The sequence below is a fragment of the Entelurus aequoreus genome, linkage group LG02, assembly GCF_033978785.1.
Source record: "Entelurus aequoreus isolate RoL-2023_Sb linkage group LG02, RoL_Eaeq_v1.1, whole genome shotgun sequence".
In the NCBI taxonomy this organism is placed as follows: Eukaryota; Metazoa; Chordata; class Actinopteri; order Syngnathiformes; family Syngnathidae; genus Entelurus; species Entelurus aequoreus.
The window spans coordinates 3,314,166-3,338,685 of record NC_084732.1 but is presented as its reverse complement, the minus strand read 5'-3'; the positions used below and the strand labels follow the sequence as shown (position 1 = coordinate 3,338,685).

At 33.8% G+C, this 24,520-nt stretch overlaps 1 protein-coding gene across 1 annotated transcript in view; it reads right to left on the bottom strand.

Annotated features, from left to right (window-relative positions):
* Positions 1-24,317: 24,317 nt before the first annotated feature.
* The window catches only part of LOC133662135 (E3 SUMO-protein ligase ZBED1-like), a 1,769-nt gene continuing 1,566 nt past the window's right edge, over positions 24,318-24,520 (bottom strand). Inside the window, exon 2 of the mRNA XM_062065846.1 lies at positions 24,318-24,520. This exon is cut by the window's right edge and continues 501 nt beyond it. Within this exon, the coding sequence (XP_061921830.1) occupies positions 24,367-24,520 (154 nt within the window). The 3' untranslated portion in view covers positions 24,318-24,366.

Here is a 24,520-nt window from a genome sequence, read left to right as displayed (position 1 = left end):
TTAGACCATTGAATGTTGGTAATTTCCTAACCAATATTCTACAACAGAAATACGTTGAAACAACATGCTTGTTGACAGTGATTCAATGTCAGGTTGTGATGTTGATTTGACCATTGAAATGTGGTCATTCCCTAACAAATCTCCTACAACACAAACATAACGTTGTTTTTTGACGACGTTTAATCAATTTTGGGTGCTGACATTGATTTGACCATTGGATTTTAGTAATTTCCCAACTAATATGCTACAACACAAATACAACGTTGAAACAACATTCTTGTTGACGTTTAATCAATGTCAGGTTATGACGTGGGTTTGACCATTGAAATGTGGTCATTTGTCAACCAATATTCTACAACACAAATACAACGTTAAAACAACATGCTTTTTGACGACGTTTATTCAATGTCAGCGTGTGACGTTGATTAGACCATTGAATTTTGGTCATTTCCTAGTCAATATTCTACTACAGAAATACGTTAAAACAACATGCTTGTTGACAGTGATTCAATGTCAGGTTGTGACGTTGGTTTGACCATTGAATTTTGGTCATTTCCTAACCAATATTCTACAACAGAAATACGTTTAAACAACATGCTTGTTGACAGTGATTCAATGTCAGGTTATGACGTTGGTTTGACCATTGAATTTTGGTCATTTCCTAACTAATATTCTACAACAGAAATATGTTAAAACAACATGCTTGTTGACAGTGATTCAATGTCAGGTTGTCACGTTGATTTGACCATTGAATTTTGGTCATTTCCTAACTAATATTCTACAACAGAAATACGTTAAAACAACATGCTTGTTGACGTTTATTCAATGTCAGGTTGTGACGTTGATTTGACCATTGGATTTTAGTCATTTCCCAACCAATATGCTACAACACAAATACAACGTTGAAACAACATTCTTGTTGACGTTTATTCAATGTCAGGTTATGACGTTGGTTTGACCATTGAAATGTGGTCATTTGTCAACCAATATTCTACAGCAAAAATACAACGTTGAAACAACATGCTTGTTGGCGACGTTTATTCAATGTCAGCTTGTGACGTTGTTCAGATGATTGAATTTTGGTCATTTCCTAACCAATATTCTACAACAGAAATACGTTAAAACAACATGCTTGTTGACAGTGATTCAATGTCAGGTTATGACGTTGGTTTGACCATTGAATTTTGGTCAATTCCTAACCAATATTCTACAACAGAAATACGTTAAAACAACATGCTTGTTGACAGTGATTCAATGTCAGGTTATGACGTTGGTTTGACCATTGAATTTTGGTCATTTCCTAACTAATATTCTACAACAGAAATACGTTAAAACAACATGCTTGTTGACAATGATTCAATGTCAGGTTATGACGTTGATTTGACCATTTAATTTTGGTCATTTCCGAACCAATATTCTACAACACAAATACAACGTTGAAACAACATGCTTGTTGACGTTTATTCAATGTCAGGTTGTGACGTTGATTTGACCATTGGATTTTAGTCATTTCCCAACCAATATGCTACAACACAAATACAACGTTGAAACAACATTCTTGTTGACGTTTATTCAATGTCAGGTTATGACGTTGGTTTGACCATTGAAATGTGGTCATTTGTCAACCAATATTCTACAGCAAAAATACAACGTTGAAACAACATGCTTTTTGGCGACGTTTATTCAATGTCAGCGTGTAACATGCTTGTTGACGTTTATTCAATGTCATTTGCTAGTCAATATTCTACTACAGAAATACGTTAAAACAACATGCTTGTTGACAGTGATTCAATGTCAGGTTGTGACGTTGGTTTGTTTGACCATTGAATTTTGGTCATTTCCTAACTAATATTCTACAACAGAAATATGTTAAAACAACATGCTTGTTGACAGTGATTCAATGTCAGGTTATGACGTTGGTTTGACCATTGAATTTTGGTCATTTCCTAACCAATATTCTACAACAGAAATACGTTAAAACAACATGCTTGTTGACAGTGATTCAATGTCAGGTTATGACGTTGGTTTGACCATTGAATTTTGGTCATTTCCTAGTCAATATTCTACAACAGAAATATGTTAAAACAACATGCTTGTTGACAGTGATTCAATGTCAGGTTATGACGTTGGTTGACCATTGAATTTTGGTCATTTCCTAACTAATATTCTACAACAGAAATACGTTAAAACAACATTCTTGTTGACAGTGATTCAATGTCAGGTTATGACGTTGGTTTGACCATTGAATTTTGGTCTTTTCCTAACTAATATTCTACAACAGAAATATGTTAAAACAACATGCTTGTTGACAGTGATTCAATGTCAGGATGTGACGTTGATTCGACCATTGGATTTTAGTCATTTCCCAACCAATATGCTACAACACAAATACAACGTTGAAACAACATTCTTGTTGACGTTTATTCAATGTCAGGTTATGACGTTGGTTTGACCATTGAAATGTGGTCATTTGTCAACCAATATTCTACAGCAAAAATACAACGTTGAAACAACATGCTTTTTGGCGACGTTTATTCAATGTCAGCTTGTGACGTTGTTCAGATGATTGAATTTTGGTAATTTCCTAACCAATATTCTACAACAGAAATACGTTAAAACAACATGCTTGTTGACAGTGATTCAATGTCAGGTTGTGACGTTGATTTGACCATTGGATTGTAGTCATTTCCCGACCAATATGCTACAACACAAATACAACGTTGAAACAACATTCTTGTTGACGTTTAATCAATGTCAGGTTATGACGTTGGTTTGACCATTGCAATTTGGTCATTTGTCAACCAATATTCTACAACAGAAATACAACGTTGAAACAACATGCTTTTTGACGACGTTTATTCAATGTCAGCGTGTGACGTTGAATAGACCATTGAATTAGGGTAATTTCCCAAACAATATTCTACAACACAAATACAACGTTGAAACAACATACTTTTTGATGTTTATTGAATGTCGTTGGTTTGACCATTGAAATTTGGTCGTTCCCTCACAAATCTTGTACAACACAAACATAACGTTAAAACAACATGCGTTTTGACGACGTTTAATCAAAGTTGGGTGCTGACATTGATTTGACCATATCATTTTGGTCATTTCCCAACCAATATTCTACAACACAAATACAACGTTGAAACAATATGCTTGTTGACGTTTATTTAATGTCAGGTTGTGACGTTGATTTTACCATTGAATTTTGGTCATTTCCCAACCAATATTCTACAACACAAATACAACGTTGAAACAACATGCTTGTTGACGTTTATTCAATGTCATTTGCTAGTCAATATTCTACTACAGAAATACGTTAAAACAACATGCTTGTTGACAGTGATTCAATGTCAGGTTGTGACGTTGGTTTGTTTGACCATTGAATTTTGGTCATTTCCTAACTAATATTCTACAACAGAAATATGTTAAAACAACATGCTTGTTGACAGTGATTCAATGTCAGGTTATGACGTTGGTTTGACCATTGAATTTTGGTCATTTCCTAACCAATATTCTACAACAGAAATACGTTAAAACAACATGCTTGTTGACAGTGATTCAATGTCAGGTTATGACGTTGGTTTGACCATTGAATTTTGGTCATTTCCTAGTCAATATTCTACAACAGAAATATGTTAAAACAACATGCTTGTTGACAGTGATTCAATGTCAGGTTATGACGTTGGTTGACCATTGAATTTTGGTCATTTCCTAACTAATATTCTACAACAGAAATACGTTAAAACAACATTCTTGTTGACAGTGATTCAATGTCAGGTTATGACGTTGGTTTGACCATTGAATTTTGGTCTTTTCCTAACTAATATTCTACAACAGAAATATGTTAAAACAACATGCTTGTTGACAGTGATTCAATGTCAGGATGTGACGTTGATTCGACCATTGGATTTTAGTCATTTCCCAACCAATATGCTACAACACAAATACAACGTTGAAACAACATTCTTGTTGACGTTTATTCAATGTCAGGTTATGACGTTGGTTTGACCATTGAAATGTGGTCATTTGTCAACCAATATTCTACAGCAAAAATACAACGTTGAAACAACATGCTTTTTGGCGACGTTTATTCAATGTCAGCTTGTGACGTTGTTCAGATGATTGAATTTTGGTAATTTCCTAACCAATATTCTACAACAGAAATACGTTAAAACAACATGCTTGTTGACAGTGATTCAATGTCAGGTTGTGACGTTGATTTGACCATTGGATTGTAGTCATTTCCCGACCAATATGCTACAACACAAATACAACGTTGAAACAACATTCTTGTTGACGTTTAATCAATGTCAGGTTATGACGTTGGTTTGACCATTGCAATTTGGTCATTTGTCAACCAATATTCTACAACAGAAATACAACGTTGAAACAACATGCTTTTTGACGACGTTTATTCAATGTCAGCGTGTGACGTTGAATAGACCATTGAATTAGGGTAATTTCCCAAACAATATTCTACAACACAAATACAACGTTGAAACAACATACTTTTTGATGTTTATTGAATGTCGTTGGTTTGACCATTGAAATTTGGTCGTTCCCTCACAAATCTTGTACAACACAAACATAACGTTAAAACAACATGCGTTTTGACGACGTTTAATCAAAGTTGGGTGCTGACATTGATTTGACCATATCATTTTGGTCATTTCCCAACCAATATTCTACAACACAAATACAACGTTGAAACAATATGCTTGTTGACGTTTATTTAATGTCAGGTTGTGACGTTGATTTTACCATTGAATTTTGGTCATTTCCCAACCAATATTCTACAACACAAATACAACGTTGAAACAACATGCTTGTTGACGTTTATTCAATGTCAGGTTGTGACGTTGATTTGACCATTGAATTTTGGTCATTTCCGAACCAATATTCTACAACACAAATACAACGTTGAAACAACATGCTTGTTGACGTTTATTCAATGTCAGGTTATGACGTTGGTTTGACCATTGAAATTTGGTCATTTGTCAACCAATATGCTTCAACACAAATACAACGTTGAAACCCCATGCTTGTTGACGTTTATTCAATGTCAGGATGTGACGTTGATTCGACCATTGGATTGTAGTCATTTCCCAACCAATATGCTACAACACAAATACAACGTTGAAACAACATTCTTGTTGACGTTTATTCAATGTCAGTTTGTGACGTTGGTTTGACCATTGAAATTTGGTCATTCGTCAACCAATATTCTACAGCAGAAATACAACGTTGAAACCACATGCTTTTTGGCGACGTTTATTCAATGTCAGCTTGTGACGTTGTTCAGATGATTGAATTTTGGTAATTTCCTAACCAATATTCTACAACAGAAATACGTTAAAACAACATGCTTGTTGACAGTGATTCAATGTCAGGTTGTGACGTTGGTTTGACCATTGAATTTTGGTCATTTCCTAACTAATATTCTACAACAGAAATATGTTAAAACAACATGCTTGTTGACGTTTATTCAATGTCAGGTTGTGACGTTGATTTGACCATTGGATTTTAGTCATTTCCCAACTAATATGCTACAACACAAATACAACGTTGAAACAACATTCTTGTTGACGTTTAATCAATGTCAGGTTATGACGTTGGTTTGACCATTGAAATGTGGTCATTTGTCAACCAATATTCTACAACAGAAATACAACGTTGAAACAACATGCTTTTTGGCGACGTGTATTCAATGTCAGCGTGTGACGTTGGTTTGACCATTGAATTATGGTCATTTCCTAGTCAATATTCTACTACAGAAATATGTTAAAACAACATGCTTGTTAACAGTGATTCAATGTCAGGTTGTGACATTGATTCGACCATTGAAATGTGGTCATTCCCTAACAAATCTCCTACAACACAAACATAACGTTAAAACAACATGTTTTTTAACGACGTTTAATCAATGTTGGGTGCTGACATTGGTTTGACCATAAAATGTTGGTCATTTCCCAAACAATGTTCTACAACACAAATACAACGTTGGAACAACAGACTTGTTGACGATGTTTATTTAATGTCAGGTTGTGACGTTGGTTTGACCATTGAAATTTGGTAATTTCCGAACCAATATTCTACAACACAAATACAACGTTGCAACCCCATTCTTGTTGACGTTTAATCAATGTCAGGTTGTGACGTTGGTTTGACCATTGAATGTTGGTCGTTCCCTCACAAATCCTCTACAACACAAACATAAGGTTAAAACAACATGCTGTTTGATGACGTTTAATCAATGTTGGGTTCTGACATTGATTTGACCATATCATTTTGGTCATTTCCCAACCAATTTTCTACAACACAAATACAACGTTGAAACAACATGCTTGTTGACGTTTATTCAATGTCAGGTTGTGACGTTGGTTTGACCATTGAATTTTGGTAATTTCCCAACCGATATTCTACAACACAAATACAACGTTGAAACAACATACTGTTTGATGTTTATTGAATGTCAGGTTGTGACGTTGATTCGACCATTGAAATTTGGTCGTTCCCTCACAAATCTTCTACAACACAAACATAACGTTAAAACAACATGCTGTTTGACGACGTTTAATCAATGTTGGATTCTGACATTGATTTAACCTTATCATTTTGGTCATTTTCCAACCAATATTCTACAACAGAAATACAACGTTAAAACAACATGCTTTCTGGCGACGTTTATTCAATGTCAGCTTGTGACGTTGATTAGATCATTGAATTATGGTCATTTCCTAGTCAATATTCTACTACAGAAATACGTTAAAACAACATTCTTGTTGACAGTGATTCAATGTCAGGTTGTGATGTTGATTCGACCATTGAAATGTGGTCATTCCCTAACAAATCTCCTACAACACAAACATAACGTTGTTTTTTGACGACGTTTAATCAATGTTGGGTGCTGACATTGATTTGACCATTGAATTTTGGTCATTTCCCAAACAATATTCTACAACACAAATACAATGTTGAAACAACATGTTTGTTGACGTTTAATCAATGTCAGGTTGTGACGTTGATTTGACCATTGAATGTTGGTAGTTTCCCAACCAATTTTCTACAACACAAACACAACGTTGAAACAACATGTTTTTTGACAACCTTTAATCAATGTTGGGTTCTGAAGTAGATTTGACCATTGAATTTTGGTCATTTCCCAACCAATATTCTACAACACAAACATAACGTTGAAACAACATGCTGTATATATATATATATATATATATATATATATATATATATATATATATATATATATATATATATCTATATATATATATACATATATATATATATATATATATATATATATATATATATATATATATATAGATATATATATATATATATATATATATATATATATATATATATATATAGATATATATCTATATATATATATATATATATATATATATATATATATATATATATATATATATATATATAGATATATAGATATATAGATATATATCTATATATATATATATATATATCTATATATATATATATATATATATATATATATATATATATATATATATATATATATATATATATATATATATATATATATATATAGATATCTATATCTATATATATATATATCTATCTATATCTATATATATATATATAGATATATATATATATAGATATAGATAGATATATATATATATATATATATATATCTATCTATATATATATATATATATATATATATATATATATATATATATATATATATATATATATATGTATATATATATATACACTTGCAGTGGGTATATAAAACACATTACATATCCTTATATAAAATCTGACAAATAATTTTATTTTACTCATTGTTTCATTTATTTATCAACTTTTTTGTTTGACCTATTTTTTTTAAAGTTTCTTTTATTTATTTGTTACTCTCACATTTTTTTTCCCACATAATTTTCATCCTGGTAAAAAAAAAATACAAAAATGGCTACCCAGGTAGATATAATTGTAAATAGGATGTTATAAGCGAATAGATAATCTCTCTGCGGGAAAAAAGCTCCGCGTCTTTGTTGTCGTCGTGACTCACATAAGAGCAGGAGTGAGATGTCGGCGTTAAAAAAAAAGGCACTGTGATCTTTGGTAAACACTCATCATCAATGCCGCCAGTTGACCGTCAGCGCTGATAGCAGGATGACGTTTATCCCGCCTCCTTTCATCCCTGCTCTCTCTCAGGGCCCCCGTGTGGCCCCCAGGGGCCCCTGCAGTCGCGTCGGAGCCGCTGTTGCAAGCGGTCTTAGAAAAAAAAAACATGGCACACTCTCTTACAAGTCCTCAAGGATCAACACTTCACATAACACTCCTTTGAAAACATAACCTGTGACACAACACCTTTGTCGTAGAAAGGATCTTTGATTCTTTTGACAGCAGGAGCCTTTCGTCATTTAGAGACTCTTTAAACAACCATTTTCCTAGAGCGTCTCTGTCATATGGAGGATCTTTGACTCGCGCTTGTAGTTTTTTGCAGTAGGTCTTTATAGACAGCATAATTCTTCCATCTTATAGAGGATCTTTGACTATTTTAAAAAAAATCTTAAACGGCGGAACACTCTTGTCGCATAGAGAATCTTTGACTGGTGGTTTTGCAGGATATCCTTAAAAAGTGCAAAGAAGTCCTGTCATCTTAAATTAGGGCTTTGAGTTTTTTGCAGTCGTTGTTTAAAAACAATAGAGTCCTTCCATTATATAGAGGATCTTTGACGAGCACTTTTTTGCAGTAGGTCCTTAAAAACAGCAGAATCCTTCCACCTTATAGAGGATCTTTGACTAATTTTATGTCTTTAAAAAATCAGCGGAACACTCCTGTCGCATAGAGAATCTTTGACTATTGGTTTTGCGGGATATCCTTAAAAACAACAGAGCGGTCCTGTTATATAGAGGATCTTTGTATAGGGTGTTGAGTTTTTTGCAGTAGTACTTTAAAAACAGCAGAGTCCCTCCATCATACAGAGGATCTTTGACTAGCACTTTTAATTTTGTTTTGCTGTAGGTCCTTAAAAACAGCAGAATCCTTCCATCTTATAGAGGATCTTTGACTAGCACTTTAAAAAAAATTTTTAGTAGGTCCTTGAAAACAGCAGAATCCTTCCAACTTATAGAGGATCTTTGACTATGTTTTTTGTCTTAAAAAAAACAGCGCAACACTCCTGTCGCATAGAGAATCTTTGACTTGTGGTTTTGTTGGAAGCCATTAATAACAGCAGAGCGGTCTTGTTACGTAGAGGATCTTTGACTAGCATGTTTAGTTGTTTTGCAGTAGGTCTTTAAAAAACGCAGAATCCTTTCACCTTATAGAGGATCTTTGACTATGTTTTTTATCTTTAAAAAAACAGCGCAACACTCCTGTCGCATAGAGAATCGTTGACTTTTGGTTTTGTGGGATATCCTTAAAAACAACAGAGCAGTCCTGTTGTATAGAGGATCTTTGAGTAGGGTGTTGAGTTTTTTGCAGTAGTTCTTTAAAAACAGCAGAGTCCTTTCACCTTATAGAGGATCTTTGACTAGCACTTTAAAAATGTTTTGCAGTAGGTCCTTAAAAACAGCAGAATCCTTCCAACTTATAGAGGATCTTTGACTATGTTTTTTATCTTTAAAAAAAACAGCGCAACACTCCTGTCGCATAGATAATCTTTGACTTGTGGTTTTGTAGGAAGCCATTAATAACAGCAGAGCGGTCTTGTCATGTAGAGGATCTTTGACTAGCATGTTTAGTTGTTTTGCAGTAGGTCTTTAAAAAACGCAGACTCCTTTCACCTTATAGAGGATCTTTGACTATGTTTTTTAACAGCGCAACACTCCTGTCGCATAGAGAATCGTTGACTTTTGGTTTTGCGGGATATCCTTAAAAACAACAGAGCGGTCCTGTTGTATAGAGGATCTTTGAATAGGGTGTTGAGTTTTTTGCAGTAGTTCTTTAAAAACAGCAGAGTCCTTCCATCATACAGAGGATCTTTGACTAGCACTTTTAATGTTTTTTGCAGTAGGTCCTTAAAAACAGCAGAATCCTTCCACCTTATAGAGGATCTTTGACTAGCATTTTAAAAATTTTTTGTAGTAGGTCCTTAAAAACAGCAGAATCCTTCCATCTTATAGAGGATCTTTGACTATGTTTTTTTATCTTAAAAAAAACAGTGCAATACTCCTGTTGCATAGAGAATCTTTGACTTGTGGTTTTGTTGGAAGCCATTAATAACAGCAGAGCGGTCTTGTCATGTAGAGGATCTTTGACTAGCATGTTTAGTTGTTTTGCAGTAGGTCTTTACAAAACGCAGAATCCTTTCACCTTATAGAGGATCTTTGACTATGTTTTTTAAACAGCGCAACACTCCTGTCACATAGAGAATAGTTGACTTTTGGTTTTGCGGGATATCCTTAAAAACAACAGAGCGATCCTGTCATATAGAGGATCTTTGAATAGGATATTGAGTTTTTTTGCAGTAGTTCTTTAAAAACAGCAGAGTCCTTCCATCATACAGAGGATCTTTGACTAGCACTTTTAATTTTGTTTGCAGTAGGTCCTTAAAAACAGCAGAATCCTTCCATCTTATAGAGGATCTTTGACTAGCACTTTAAAAAATGTTTGCAGTAGGTCCTTAAAAACAGCAGAATCCTTCCAACTTGTAGAGGATCTTTGACTATGTTTTTTATCTTTAAAAAAAACAGCGCAACACTCCTGTCGCATAGATAATCTTTGACTTGTGGTTTTGTTGGAAGCCATTAATAACAGCAGAGCGGTCTTGTCATGTAGAGGATCTTTGACTAGCATGTTTAGTTGTTTTGCAGTAGGTCTTTAAAAAACGCAGACTCCTTTCACCTTATAGAGGATCTTTGACTATGTTTTTTATCTTTAAAAAAACAAGACTCCTGTCGCATAGAGAATCGTTGACTTTTGGTTTTGTGGGATATCCTTAAAATAAACAGAGCGGTCCTGTCTTATAGAGGATCTTTGAATAGGGTGTTGAGTTTTTTGCAGTAGTTCTTTAAAAACAGCAGAGTCCTTCCATCATACAGAGGATCTTTGACCAGCACTTTTAATTTTTTTTTGCAGTAGGTCCTTAAAAACAGCAGAATCCTTCCATCTTATAGAGGATCTTTGACCAGCACTTTAAAAATGTTTTGCAGTAGGTCCTTAAAAACAGCAGAATCCTTCCAACTTATAGAGGATCTTTGACTAGCACTTTAAAAATGTTTTGCAGTAGGTCCTTAAAAACAGCAGAATCCTTCCAACTTATAGAGGATCTTTGACTATGTTTTTTATCTTAAAAAAAAAACAGCGCAACACTCCTGTCGCATAGATAATCTTTGACTTGTGGTTTTGTTGGAAGCCATTAATAACAGCAGAGCGGTCTTGTTATGTAGAGGATCTTTGACAAGCATGTTTAGTTGTTTTTCAGTCGGTCTTTAAAAAACGCAGAATCCTTTCATCTTATAGAGGATCTTTGACTATGTTTTTTATGTTTAAAAAAACAGCGCAACACTCCTGTCGCATAGAGAATCTTTGACTTGTGGTTTTGTTGGAAGCCATTAATAACAGCAGAGCGGTCTTGTTATGTAGAGGATCTTTGACTAGCATGTTTAGTTGTTTTGCATTAGGTCTTTAAAAAACGCAGAATCCTTTCACCTTATGGAGGATCTTTGACTATGTTTTTTATCTTTAAAAAAAAAAGCGCAACACTCCTGTCGCATAGAGAATCTTTGACTTGTGGTTTTGTAGGAAGCCATTAATAACAGCAGAGCGGTCTTGTTACGTAGAGGATCTTTGACTAGCATGTTTAGGTGTTTTGCAGTAGGTCTTTAAAAAACGCAGAATCCTTTCACCTTATAGAGGATCTTTGACTATGTTTTTTAAACAGCGCAACAATCCTGTCGCATAGAGAATAGTTGACTTTTGGTTTTGCGGGATATCCTTAAAAACAACAGAGCGATCCTGTCATATAGAGGATCTTTGAATAGGGTATTGAGTTTTTTTGCAGTAGTTCTTTAAAAACAGCAGAGTCCTTCCATCATATAGAGGATCTTTGACTAGCACTTTTAATTTTGTTTGCAGTAGGTCCTTAAAAACGGCAGAATCCTTCCATCTTATAGAGGATCTTTGACTATGTTTTTTATCTTAAAAAAAACAGCGCAACACTCCTGTCGCATAGAGAATCTTTGACTTGTGGTTTTGTTGGAAGCCATTAATAACAGCAGAGCGGTCTTGTTACGTAGAGGATCTTTGACTAGCATGTTTAGTTGTTTTGCAGTCTGTCTTTAAAAAACGCAGAATCCTTTCACCTTATAGAGGATCTTTGACTATGTTTTTTAAACAGCGCAACAATCCTGTCGCATAGAGAATAGTTGACTTTTGGTTTTGCGGGATATCCTTAAAAACAACAGAGCGGTCCTGTCATATAGAGGATCTTTGAATAGGATATTGAGTTTTTTTGCAGTAGTTCTTTAAAAACAGCAGAGTCATTCCATCGTACAGAGGATCTTTGACTAGCACTTTTAATTTTGTTTGCAGTAGGTCCTTAAAAACAGCAGAATCCTTCCATCTTATAGAGGATCTTTGACTAGCACTTTAAAAAAATGTTTGCAGTAGGTCCTTAAAAACAGCAGAATCCTTACAACTTATAGAGGATCTTTGACTAGCACTTTAAAAAAATGTTTGCAGTAGGTCCTTAAAAACAGCAGAATCCTTACAACTTATAGAGGATCTTTGACTATGTTTTTTATCTTTAAAAAAACAGCGCAACACTCCTGTCGCATAGAGAATCTTTGACTTGTGGTTTTGTTGGAAGCCATTAATAACAGCAGAGCGGTCTTGTTATGTAGAGGATCTTTGACTAGCATGTTTAGTTGTTTTGCAGTAGGTCTTTAAAAAACGCAGAATCCTTTCACCTTATGGAGGATCTTTGACTATGTTTTTTATCTTTAAAAAAAAAAGCGCAACACTCCTGTCGCATAGAGAATCTTTGACTTGTGGTTTTGTAGGAAGCCATTAATAACAGCAGAGCGGTCTTGTTACGTAGAGGATCTTTGACTAGCATGTTTAGTTGTTTTGCAGTAGGTCTTTAAAAAACGCAGAATCCTTTCACCTTATAGAGGATCTTTGACTATGTTTTTTATCTTTAAAAAAAAAAGCGCAACACTCCTGTCGCATAGAGAATCGTTGACTTTTGGTTTTGCGGGATATCCTTAAAAACAACAGAGCTGTCCTGTCATATAGAGGATCTTTGAATAGGGTGTTGAGTTTTTTGCAGTAGTTCTTTAAAAACAGCAGAGTCTTTCCATCTTATAGAGGATCTTTGACTAGCACTTTAAATTTTTTTTGCTGTAGGTCCTTAAAAACATCAGAATCCTTCCAACTTATAGAGGATCTTTGACTATGTTTTTTATCTTAAAAAAAAAAACAGCGCAACACTCCTGCCGGATAGAGAATCTTTGACTTGTGGTTTTGTTGGAAGCCATTAATAACAGCAGAGCACTCCTGTCGCATAGAGAATCTTTGATTGGGGTTTTGCAGGATATCCTTAAAAACAGCAAAGAGGTCCTATTACAATAAAGGATCTTTGACTATATTGTTTTATTTGAAAATAAACAGCAAAGCACTCCTGTCACATAGATAATCTTTGACTTGTGGTTTTGTAGGAAGCCCTTAATAACAGCAGAGCGGTCCTGTCATGTAGAGGATCTTTGACTAGCATTTTTTTGTTTTTTGCAGTAGGTCTTTAAAAACAGCAGAATATTCCATCTTATAGAGGATCTTTGACAATTTTTGTGTCTTTAAAAAAACAGTGAAACACTCCTGTCGCATAGAGAATCTTTGACTTGTGGTTTTGCAGGATATCCTTAAAAACAGCAAAGAGGTCCAGTCACATAAAGGATCTTTGACTATATTGTTTTATTTGAAAATAAACAGCAGAGCACCCCTGTCGCATAGAGAATCTTTGACTTGTGGTTTTGCAGAGAGCCCTTAAAAAACAGCAGAGCGTTCCTGTCATAGTGTGGATCTTTGACTAGCATTTTTAGTTGTTTTGCAGTAGGTCTTTAAAAACAGCAGAATCCTTCCATCTTATAGAGGATCTTTGACATCTTTTGTGTCTTTAAAAAAACAATGAAACACTCCTGTCGCATAGAGAATCTTTGACTTGTGGTATTGCAGGATATCCTTAAAAACAGCAAAGAGGTCCAGTCACATGAAGGATCTTTGACTATATTGTTTTATTAGAAAATAAACAGCAGAGCACTCCTGTCGCATAGAGAATCTTTGACTTGTGGTTTTGTAGGAAGCCCTTAATAACAGCAGAGCGGTCCTGTTATGCAGAGGATCTTTGACAAGCATTTTTTTGTTTTTTGCAGTAGGTCTTTAAAAAACGCAGAATCTTTTCATTTTATAGAGGATCTTTGACTATGTTTTTTATCTTTAAAAAAAACAGCGCAACACTCCTGTCGCATACAGAATCTTTGATTGGGGTTTTGCAGGATATCCTTAAAAACAGCAAAGAGGTCCTGTTACAATAAAGGATCTTTGACTATTTTATTTTTTGAAAATAAACAGCAGGGCACTCCTGTCGCATAGAGAATCTTTGACTTGTGGTTTTGCAGAGAGCCCTTAAAAAACAGCAGAGCGGTCCTGTCATAGTGTGGATCTTTGACTAGCATTTTTAGTTTTTTTGCAGTAGGTCTTTAAAAACAGCAGAATCCTTCCATCTTATAGAGGATCTTTGACAATTGTTGTGTCTTTAAAAAGCGACTCCTGTCGCATAGAGAATCTTTGACTTGTGGTTTTGCAGGATATCCTTAAAAATAGCAAATATTGTTTAATTTTTTTAATTTTTTTAAACAGGCAGAGCATCCCTGTTGCAAAGAGAATCTTTGACTGGTGGTTTTGCAGGAAGCCCTTAAAAACAGCACAGCAGTCCTGTCATATTGTGGATCTTTGACTAGCATTTTTACTTTTTTGCAGTAGGTCTTTAAAAAGCAGCAGAACATTTTCTTCATATAGAGGATCTTTGACCATGTTTTTTGGGTTGTTTTTTTTAAAACAGCGGACCACTCCTGTCACATAGACAATCTTTGATTCGTGGTTTTGCAGGAATTCCTTAAAAACAGCATAGCTGACTGGCATAGCTTGTTTTAATTTACCAAAATTAAATCATGAGTGGAGGAATCGTAACAATTTCATGTCATTAATTGAATGTTGGATCAGCGTGTCGATGACATCACTAAGACAACATTTCCGCTTTAACGGCCGCCATCTAAAACAAACACAATCTTCTTTGTTCTGCAAATGTCACACCTGTTTAGCATCTGTGTAAGACTTGGTTTTGTTTTTTTGTCATTAATATCCACCATGCATATAAATGTTGACGCTTTGTGTGTGTGCGTGTGCATGTGTGTGTTTGTGTGTGTGTGTGTGTGTGATGGAAACACAACACGTGTGACATTTGCAGCAGCAGCTTTCATTCTTGCAGCAGTTTGAGAATATTCATGGGATTCTGCTCTGCTCCATTTTAGCATAAAAAGTCAGTTTTCCTCTGGGCGTGTCTTTAAAGTGCAATAATTAGCTAACACACTTCCTCCCTGTCGCATTTTTACTTTTTTTTAATTTTTTTTTTAGTCTTTCGTGTTTAGAAACAACTTTTATACAAATATAAATTTCCATATTTAGTGTTTATAATAGTATAAACACAACAAAGGCAAAATCCCAGGAAGAGAATACATAGTTGTAGATACTTAGAGAGAATGCTGGCAATGATCTGTTCCAGGGTCAAACTCTAACCCGGAACCCTTCTGAATAGAGATGGTACCTCCTCTGGTACTTTTTTGGCACCGAATTCACGTAAAATCCAGCGGAGCACTCCTGTCGCATAGAGAATCGTTTTTGTCTGGTATCCCTAAAACAGGAGAGGAGTCATGTTTTTTGCAGTTGTTTTTTAAAAACAGCAGAATCCCTCCATCATATGGAGGATCTTTGACAATTGTTTTATTTATTTTTGTTTTATATTTTTTGTATTTTTTTTGTATTTTTTATTTGTATTGTATTTCTTATATGTATATATATTTTATTTTTTTAACGTTAAATATTTTTTTTATTTTTTTAAATATATTTTTTAATTTTAATTTTTTTTATTATTTTTTTATTTTTTTTATTTTTTTTTATTTTAAATTTATTTTTATTTTTTTAAATTTTATTTAATTTGGATTTTTTTTTAAAATATTTAAAAAATAAATTTTTAATTTAAAAATTTAAAAATTTCAAAAATAAAAAATTTTTTTTTAAAAATAAAACAATTTAAAAATTAAAAAATTATTTTATTTTTAAAAATGTTTTTTTTTTCAACTTTTTTTTTTAATTAAAAAAAAATAAAAATAAAATATTTTTTTTATTTTTAAAAATGTCTTTTTATTTTATTTTTTTAATTTTTTTTTAATTTTTTTTTTTTAATTTTTTTTTTAATATTTTTATTTTTATTTTATTTTTTATTTTTTAATAATTATTATTTTTTTAATTTTTATTATTATTATTATTTTTTTAAATATTTAAAAAAAAAAAATCCAAATGTCAACATCCCAGTTCATCCAATCCAATACATCCATTTTTATACCGTTTGTCCCTTTCCAATCCACTTTATTTGTATAGCACATTTTAAACAACCGAAATGTTTCCAAAGTGCCGCTAAACAATATTAAAAACAATAATCAAATACTATCCTCAGCTCCACAAATGACTGAATAAAAACAAAAAAACTTGTCATGTAGAGGATCTTTGAATAGGGCTTTGCAATTTTTGCAATAGTTCTTTAAAAACAGAATCATTTTTCTATCATATAGAAGATCTTTGACTGCACATTTGTATTTTTTAAAACAGTGAACCACTCCTGTCACATAGAGAATCTTTGACTCTTGGTTTTGCAAGATATCCTTAAAAACGGGAGAGAAGTACTGTCATATAGAGGATCTTTGAATAGAGCTTTGAGTTTTTTGCAGTTGTTTTTTAAAAACAGCAGAATCCCTCCATTATATAGAGGATCTTTGACAATCGTTTTATTTATTTTTTAAACAGCGTAGCACATAGAGAATCTTTGACTCATGGTTTTGCAGCGTATCCTTAAAAACAGGAGATGGCTCCTGCTATATAGAACATCTTTGAATAGTTTGTTGCAGTAGTTCTTTAAAAACAGCAGAATCCTTCCATCATATAGAGGATCTTTGACTAATTGTTTTTATTTTCAAACAGCGGACCACTCCTGACGCATAGAGAATCTTTGACTCGTGGTTTTGCAAGATATCCTTAAAAACAGGAGATAAGTACTGTCATATTGAGGATCTTTGAAAAGGGCTTGGAAATTTTTGCAGTAGGTCTTTTGAAAAAAGACTACACTTTCTATCATATAGAGGATCTTTGACTACATATTTGTATTTTTTTTAAAACAGTGAACCACTCCTGTCGCATAGTGAATCTTTGACTTGTGGTTTTGCAAGATATCCTTAAAACAGCAGAGAAGTCCTGTCATATAGAGGATCTTTGAATAGGGCTTTGAGTTTTTTGCAGTAGTTCTTTCAAAACCGAAGAATCCTTCCCATTTAGAGGATCTTTGACTACATATTTTTATTTTTTTTTAAACAGTGGACCACTCCTGTCGCATAGACAATCTTTGACTCATGGTTTTGCAGGGTATACTTAAAAACAGGAGATGAGTCCTGTTATATAGAGGATCTTTGAATAGTTTGTTGCAGTAGTTCTTTAAAAACAGCAGAGTCCTTCCATCATATAGAGGACCTTTGACTAAATGTTTTCATTTTTTAAAAACAGCGGACCACTCCTGTCGCATAGAGAATCTTTGACTCCTGGTTTTGCAGGGTATCCTTAATAATAGGAGATGGCTCCTGTCCCATAGAGGATCTTTGAATAGTTTGTTGCAGTAGTTCTTTAAAAACAGCAGAGTCCTTCCATCATATAGGATCTTTGACTACATTTTTTTATTTTTTTAAACAGCGGACCACTCCTGTCGCATAGAGAATCTTTGACTTGTTGTTTTTGCCTGGTATGCCTAAAAACAAGAGAAGGGTCATGTTATATAGAGGATCTTTGAATATGGCTTTGAGCAGTAGTTCTGTAAAAACAGCAGAATCCTTCCATCATATAGAGGATCTTTGACCATATTTTTTAATTTAAAAAAAAACAGCGGATGACTCCTGTCGTATAGAGAATCTTTGACTCATGGTTTTGCAGGGTATCCTTAAAAATAGGAGATGGCTCCTGTCACATAGAGGATCTTTGAATAGTTTGTTGCAGTAGTTCTTTAAAACCCGCAGCGTCCTCCCATTATATAGAGGATCTTTGGCAAAAGAAAATCTTTTTTTTTTTTCAAAAAGCAGACCACTCCTGTCGCATAAACAATCTTTGACTCATGGTTTTGCAGGGTATCCTTAAAAACAGGAGATGGCTCCTGTCACATAGAGGATCTTTGAATAGTTTGTTGCAGTAGGTCTTTAAAAACAGCAGAGTTCTTCCATCATATAGAGGATCTTTGACCACATTTTTTATATTTTTTAAAAACAGCGGCCGACTCCTGTCGCATAAACAATCTTTGACTCATGGTTTTGCAGGGTATCCTTAAAAATACGAGATGGCTCCTGTCACATAGAGGATCTTTGAATAGTTTTTTGCAGTAGGTCTTTAAAAACAGCAGAGTCCTTCCATCATATAGAGGATCTTTGACTACATTTTTTTATATTTATAAAAAAGCGCACCACTCCTGTCGCATAGACAATCTTTGACTCATGGTTTTGCAGGGTACCCTTAAAAATAGGAGATGGCTCCTGTCACATAGAGGATCTTTGAATAGTTTGTTGCAGTAGGTCTTTAAAAACAGCACACTTATTCCATCATATAGGATCTTTGACTAAATGTTTTTATTTTTTGAAAACAGCGGACCACTCCTGTCGCATAGAGAATCTTTGACTCGTTGTGAAATGCCTGGTATGCCTAAAACCAGGAGATGGCTCCTGTTGTATATAGGATCTTTGAATAGTTTGTTGCAGTAGTTCTTTAAAAACAGCAGAATCATTCCATCATATAAGATCTTTGACTACATTTTTTTATTTTTTAAAACAGTGAACCACTCCTGTCGCATAGAGAATCTTTGACTCATGGTTTTGCAGGGTATCCTTAATAATAGGAGATGGCTCCTGTCACATAGAAGATCTTTGAATAGTTTGTTGCAGTAGTTCTTTAAAAACAGCAGAGTTATTCCATCATATAGGATCTTTGACCACATTTTTTATTTTTTTCAAACAGCGGACCACTCCTGTCGCATAGAGAATCTTTGACTCGTGGTTTTGCAGCGTATCCTTAAAAATAGGAGATGGCTCCTGTCACATAGAAGATCTTTGAATAGTTTGTTGCAGTAGGTCTTTAAAAACAGCAGAGTCCTTCCATCATATAGAGGATCTTTGACTACATTTTTTTATTTTCATAAAACACTGCACCACTCCTGTCGCATAGACAATCTTTGACTCATGGTTTTGCAGGGTATCCTTAAAAACAGGAGATGGCTCCTGTCACATAGATGATCTTTGAATAGTTTGTTGCAGTAGGTCTTTAAAAACAGCAGAGTTCTTCCATCATATAGGATCTTTGACTAAATTGTTTTATTTTTTCAAAACAGCGGACGACTCCTGTCGCATAGAGAATCTTTGACTCGTGGTTTTGCAGCGTATCCTTAAAAATAGGAGATGGCTCCTGTCCCATAGAGGATCTTTGAATAGTTTGTTCCAGTAGTTCTTTAAAAACAGCAGAGTTCTTCCATCATATAGAGGATCTTTGACTACATTTTATTATTTTCATAAAACAGCTGACCACTCCTGTCGCATAGAGAATCTTTGACTCATGGTTTTGCAGGGTATCCTTAAAAACAGGAGATGGCTCCTGTTGTGTATATATGATCTTTGAATAATTTGTTGGAGTAGTTCTTTAAAAACAGCAGAATCATTCCATCATATAAGATCTTTGACTACATTTTTTTATTTTTTAAAACAGTGAACCACTCCTGTCGCATAGAGAATCTTTGACTCATGGTTTTGCAGGGTATCCTTAAAAATAGGAGATTGCTCCTGTCACATAGAGGATCTTTGAATAGTTTTTTGAAGTAGTTCTTTAAAAACAGCAGAGTCCTTCCATCATATAGAGGATCTTTGACCACATTTTTTATTTTTTTTAAAAACAGCGGACGACTCCTGTCGTATAAATAATATTTGACTCGTGGTTTTGCAGGGTATCCTTAAAAATAGGAGATGGCTCCTGTCACATAGAGGATCTTTGAATAGTTTTTTGCAGTAGTTCTTTAAAAACAGCAGAGTCCTTCCATCATATAGAGGATCTTTGACTAAATGTTTCATTTTTTAAAAACAACGGACCACTCCTGTCGCGTAGAGAATCTTTGACTTCTGGTTTTGCAGGGTATCCTTAAAAACAGAAGAGGGGTCCTGTTATGTATAGGATCTTTGAATAGTGTGTTGCAGTAGTTCTTTAAAAACCGCAGCCTCCTCCCATTATATAGAGGATCTTTGACAATTTTTTTTTTTTTTTTTTTTAAACAGCGGACCACTCCTGTCGCATAGACAATCTTTGACTCATGGTTTTGCAGGGCATCCTTAAAAACAGCTGATAGCTCCTGTCACATAGAGGATCTTTGAATAGTTTGTTGCAGTAGGTCTTTAAAAACAGCAGAGTTCTTCCATCATATAGGATCTTTGACTAAATAGTTTTATTTTTTCAAAACAGCGGACCACTCCTGTCGCATAGAGAATCTTTGACTCATGGTTTTGCAGGGTATCCTTAATAATAGGAGATGGCTCCTGTTGTGTATATATGATCTTTGAATAATTTGTTGCAGTAGTTCTTTAAAAACAGCAGAATCATTCCATCATATAAGATCTTTGACTACATTGTTTTATTTTTTAAAACAGTGAACCACTCCTGTCGCATAGAGAATCTTTGACTTGTGGTTTCGCAGGGTATCCTTAAAAATAGGAGATGGCTCCTGTCACATAGAGGAAAACAAAAACAAAAAAACTACCCCAGGAGGTTGCCTACAGCCACAGCTGTTAATGTTAATGTGTTTTGACTTGGCGCTAATTACAGACTTTGGTTGTCAATTAGTTTCGGAGACCACACCGTGGTTACAGTAGCGGTTGATTGAATTTTGAAAATAAACCTACATCAGGAGGGTCGCCCACAGCCACAGCTGTTGCTATCAATGCACTAATTAGAAAGCCTGTAAACATAAGTTAAGCTCCGTTAATGCTAATTACTTTTTTTTGAACTCGTGATAGGTTGCTCACACCTGGCTAATAAAGCTAGCGCGGCTAATCCGGCGGCAGGTGCTCTTCAACGTGAAACCGCTAATTAGCGCCGGCTGCGCAGATGGAGAGGTGTCACTCTGCGAGCCGCCGTCGCCCCCCACCTTCTCCCTGGCGTGCTCTATGGCTTTAATGGTAGTACATCTCCTCTGACTCGTGTCACGTGCTCCCTAAATGGAGGTGCTGCATCAGGAGCCATCTTGCACGCGCTGATTGCCGGATTGCGGCGACAACGAAGAAATTGATTGAAGATTCCTTTTTTCGGGGGCGGAGGAACAGAGAAGTAAATTAAAGTCTGCCTGTTAATTCATCCATCAGCCAACGCGGCGAAATCGTTGCACCGACTCTCCTTTTTTTTTTTTTTTCATCAGGATGACGAATGGCGTCGCGGGGGAAATACTTTGTGCTATTATTACTCCTAATTACCAATCCCTGAAAGTATCCCTGTGTGGACGTCAGCAGCATTGTCACGTCGCCATTTTTAGATTTTATCACACCTTTTAAAGTTTGACATTCTGTTTTTTTGATTAAAACACAGCCGGAGGAAAGGAACTTTCCATTAGAGCTCCTAAAATAAATTATTATTATTTATTTATTTATTTATATATTTTTTTGTATTTTTTTAAATTGTATTTTCTTTCTTATATGTATATATATATATATATATATATATATATATATATATATATATATATATATATATATATATATATATATATATATATATATATATATATATAAATATATATATATATATATATATATATATATATATATATATATATATATATATATATATATATATATATATTATATATATATTTTTAAATTGTTTTTAATTGTTTTTAATTTTTTTATTCTTTTAAAAATGATTTTAATTTATTTTTTTTTAATGTTTTAAAATTTGTATTTATTTATTTATTTTTTAATTTAAAAAAAAATATATTTGAAAAAAAAAATTATTTTTTTAAAAAAAAATTTCAATTTTTTTTCAATTTTTTTAATTTTTTAAACATTTAAAAATAACATTTTTTCCAAATGTCAACGTCCCAGTTTATCCAATCCAATCCATCCATCCATCCATTTTTCTACCGCTTGTCCCTTTCCAATCCACTTTATTTGTATAGCACATTTTAAACAACCGAAATGTTTCCAAAGTGCCGCACAACAATATTAAAAACAATAATCAAATATTATCCTCAGCTCCACTAATAACTGAATAAAAACTAAAAACAAAAAATAAATCAACATAAAACCAAATATAATAACAATATAACAATAAATATGATTAAAAACGATTTTAAAGGGTAAAACCAATCAAAACAATGAATAGCTTATGCTAATTTTTCCATTGTTTTGCCTAATACAGAGAGAGACACAATTGTTAGCATAGCTATTTTAGCTATGTGCTAACATTACGTTCCCATTTTTACAACATTCATGCTAGGTTAGCATTTATAAATCTTTAGGTGACTGATGGATATGTTAAAATAACTATTTTAGCGACATGCTAACATTACATTCCCATATTCAACATCCATGCTAGATGAGCATATTCAAGTCTGTAGTTGACTGGCGGATATGTTAGCATTGCTATTTAAGCTACGTGCTAACATTACATTCACATTTTCATCATCATCTAAGTTAGCTTGTTCAAAATTATCAAAGGTCTGCAGCTGACTTACGGATATTTTAAGACGAGTAGTAGTAATCAATACAAGCGGGAGGTTGCCTACAGCCACAGCAGTTAATGTTATAGACTCTGCGCTATTTCTAGGCTCTGGTTGTTTGCTTTTGAGGACCACTCATTGCATGTATGAGAGACTGCAACTATCAATCATGAAAAAACAAAGCAGAAGGTTGCCTACAGCCACAGTTCAGGTAGCTGTGGCTGTAGGCGACCTCTTGATGTAAGTTGTTTTAATGAACTCCACAAGATAAAAGCAGTTGCATTGACAGTATTCACACTTTTGTTTACATTCAACTCATGACTGCGGACTCCGCAGTTTATTACAACTGTGGTTCCAGTTGCTTGTAATAAATAATTTTATTTAGCAAATTTATTCCTTTACACTTTCTCATGCACTCCAGATCATTTTTAAATAAAAATAAAAATAAATGTTTTTTTCCCTTTCTCTGACTGCCTGCTCTTGTTGAGATATGTTTTTAGAGCATAGACCTCATAGAATTAGTTCCTATTTTCCTATTTTCCTAGAATGGAACCTTGATGTCACGTCACCCCTCTTCTGCGCTAGTTAGCATGTTACCATGGCGATACAGCTGTTGCTATGGCGATACATGACTGAAATGTAAACCTGATTGACTTTGTACTCAGCCATAATTGTTTATAGAAACAAAAAGCATACACTGTATATATATATATATATATATACACACACACATACATTAATATATATATATATATACATATATATGTATATATATATATATATATATATGTATATATATATATATATATATATATATATATATATATATATATATATATATATATATATATATATATATATATATATATATATATATATTAGGGCTGTCAAATGATTAAAATTTTTAATCAGATTAATCACAGCTTAAAAATTAATTAATCATGATTAATCACCATTCGAACTATGTCCAAAATATGCCATTAACTGTATATTTTTGTGGGAATTGAAAGATAAATGACAGAAGACATGTGCATTTAACATATGTATGCATGTTTATTTTAATAACATCCTGTTTTTTACAATGACATTTCCTCGTCAAAATAGGAAAACAAAATAGGATGGCGTCTCTTATTTAAATGAAACTGAAATAGTAAAACAAAATAGGATGGTGTCTCCTTCTGTAACACACTAGCCATCTTGGCCATTTCTCTTCAACAAAGGAAAAACAAAGAGATTTCTCTTTTTTATCAAACCAAAAGAACATGGCCTACACAATTACATGTGGCCCGCTTCTCTATTCATCCTTTAGCCAGTTACTGAGGCAAACCAATTTGTCCACATTTTCTGAGAGTAAAGCTGACCGCTTCTTTTGCACAATGTGACCGGCAAGTGAGAAGAGTCTTTCACAGGGAACTGAGGATGCAGGAGTGGCTAGATATTTCCGAGCC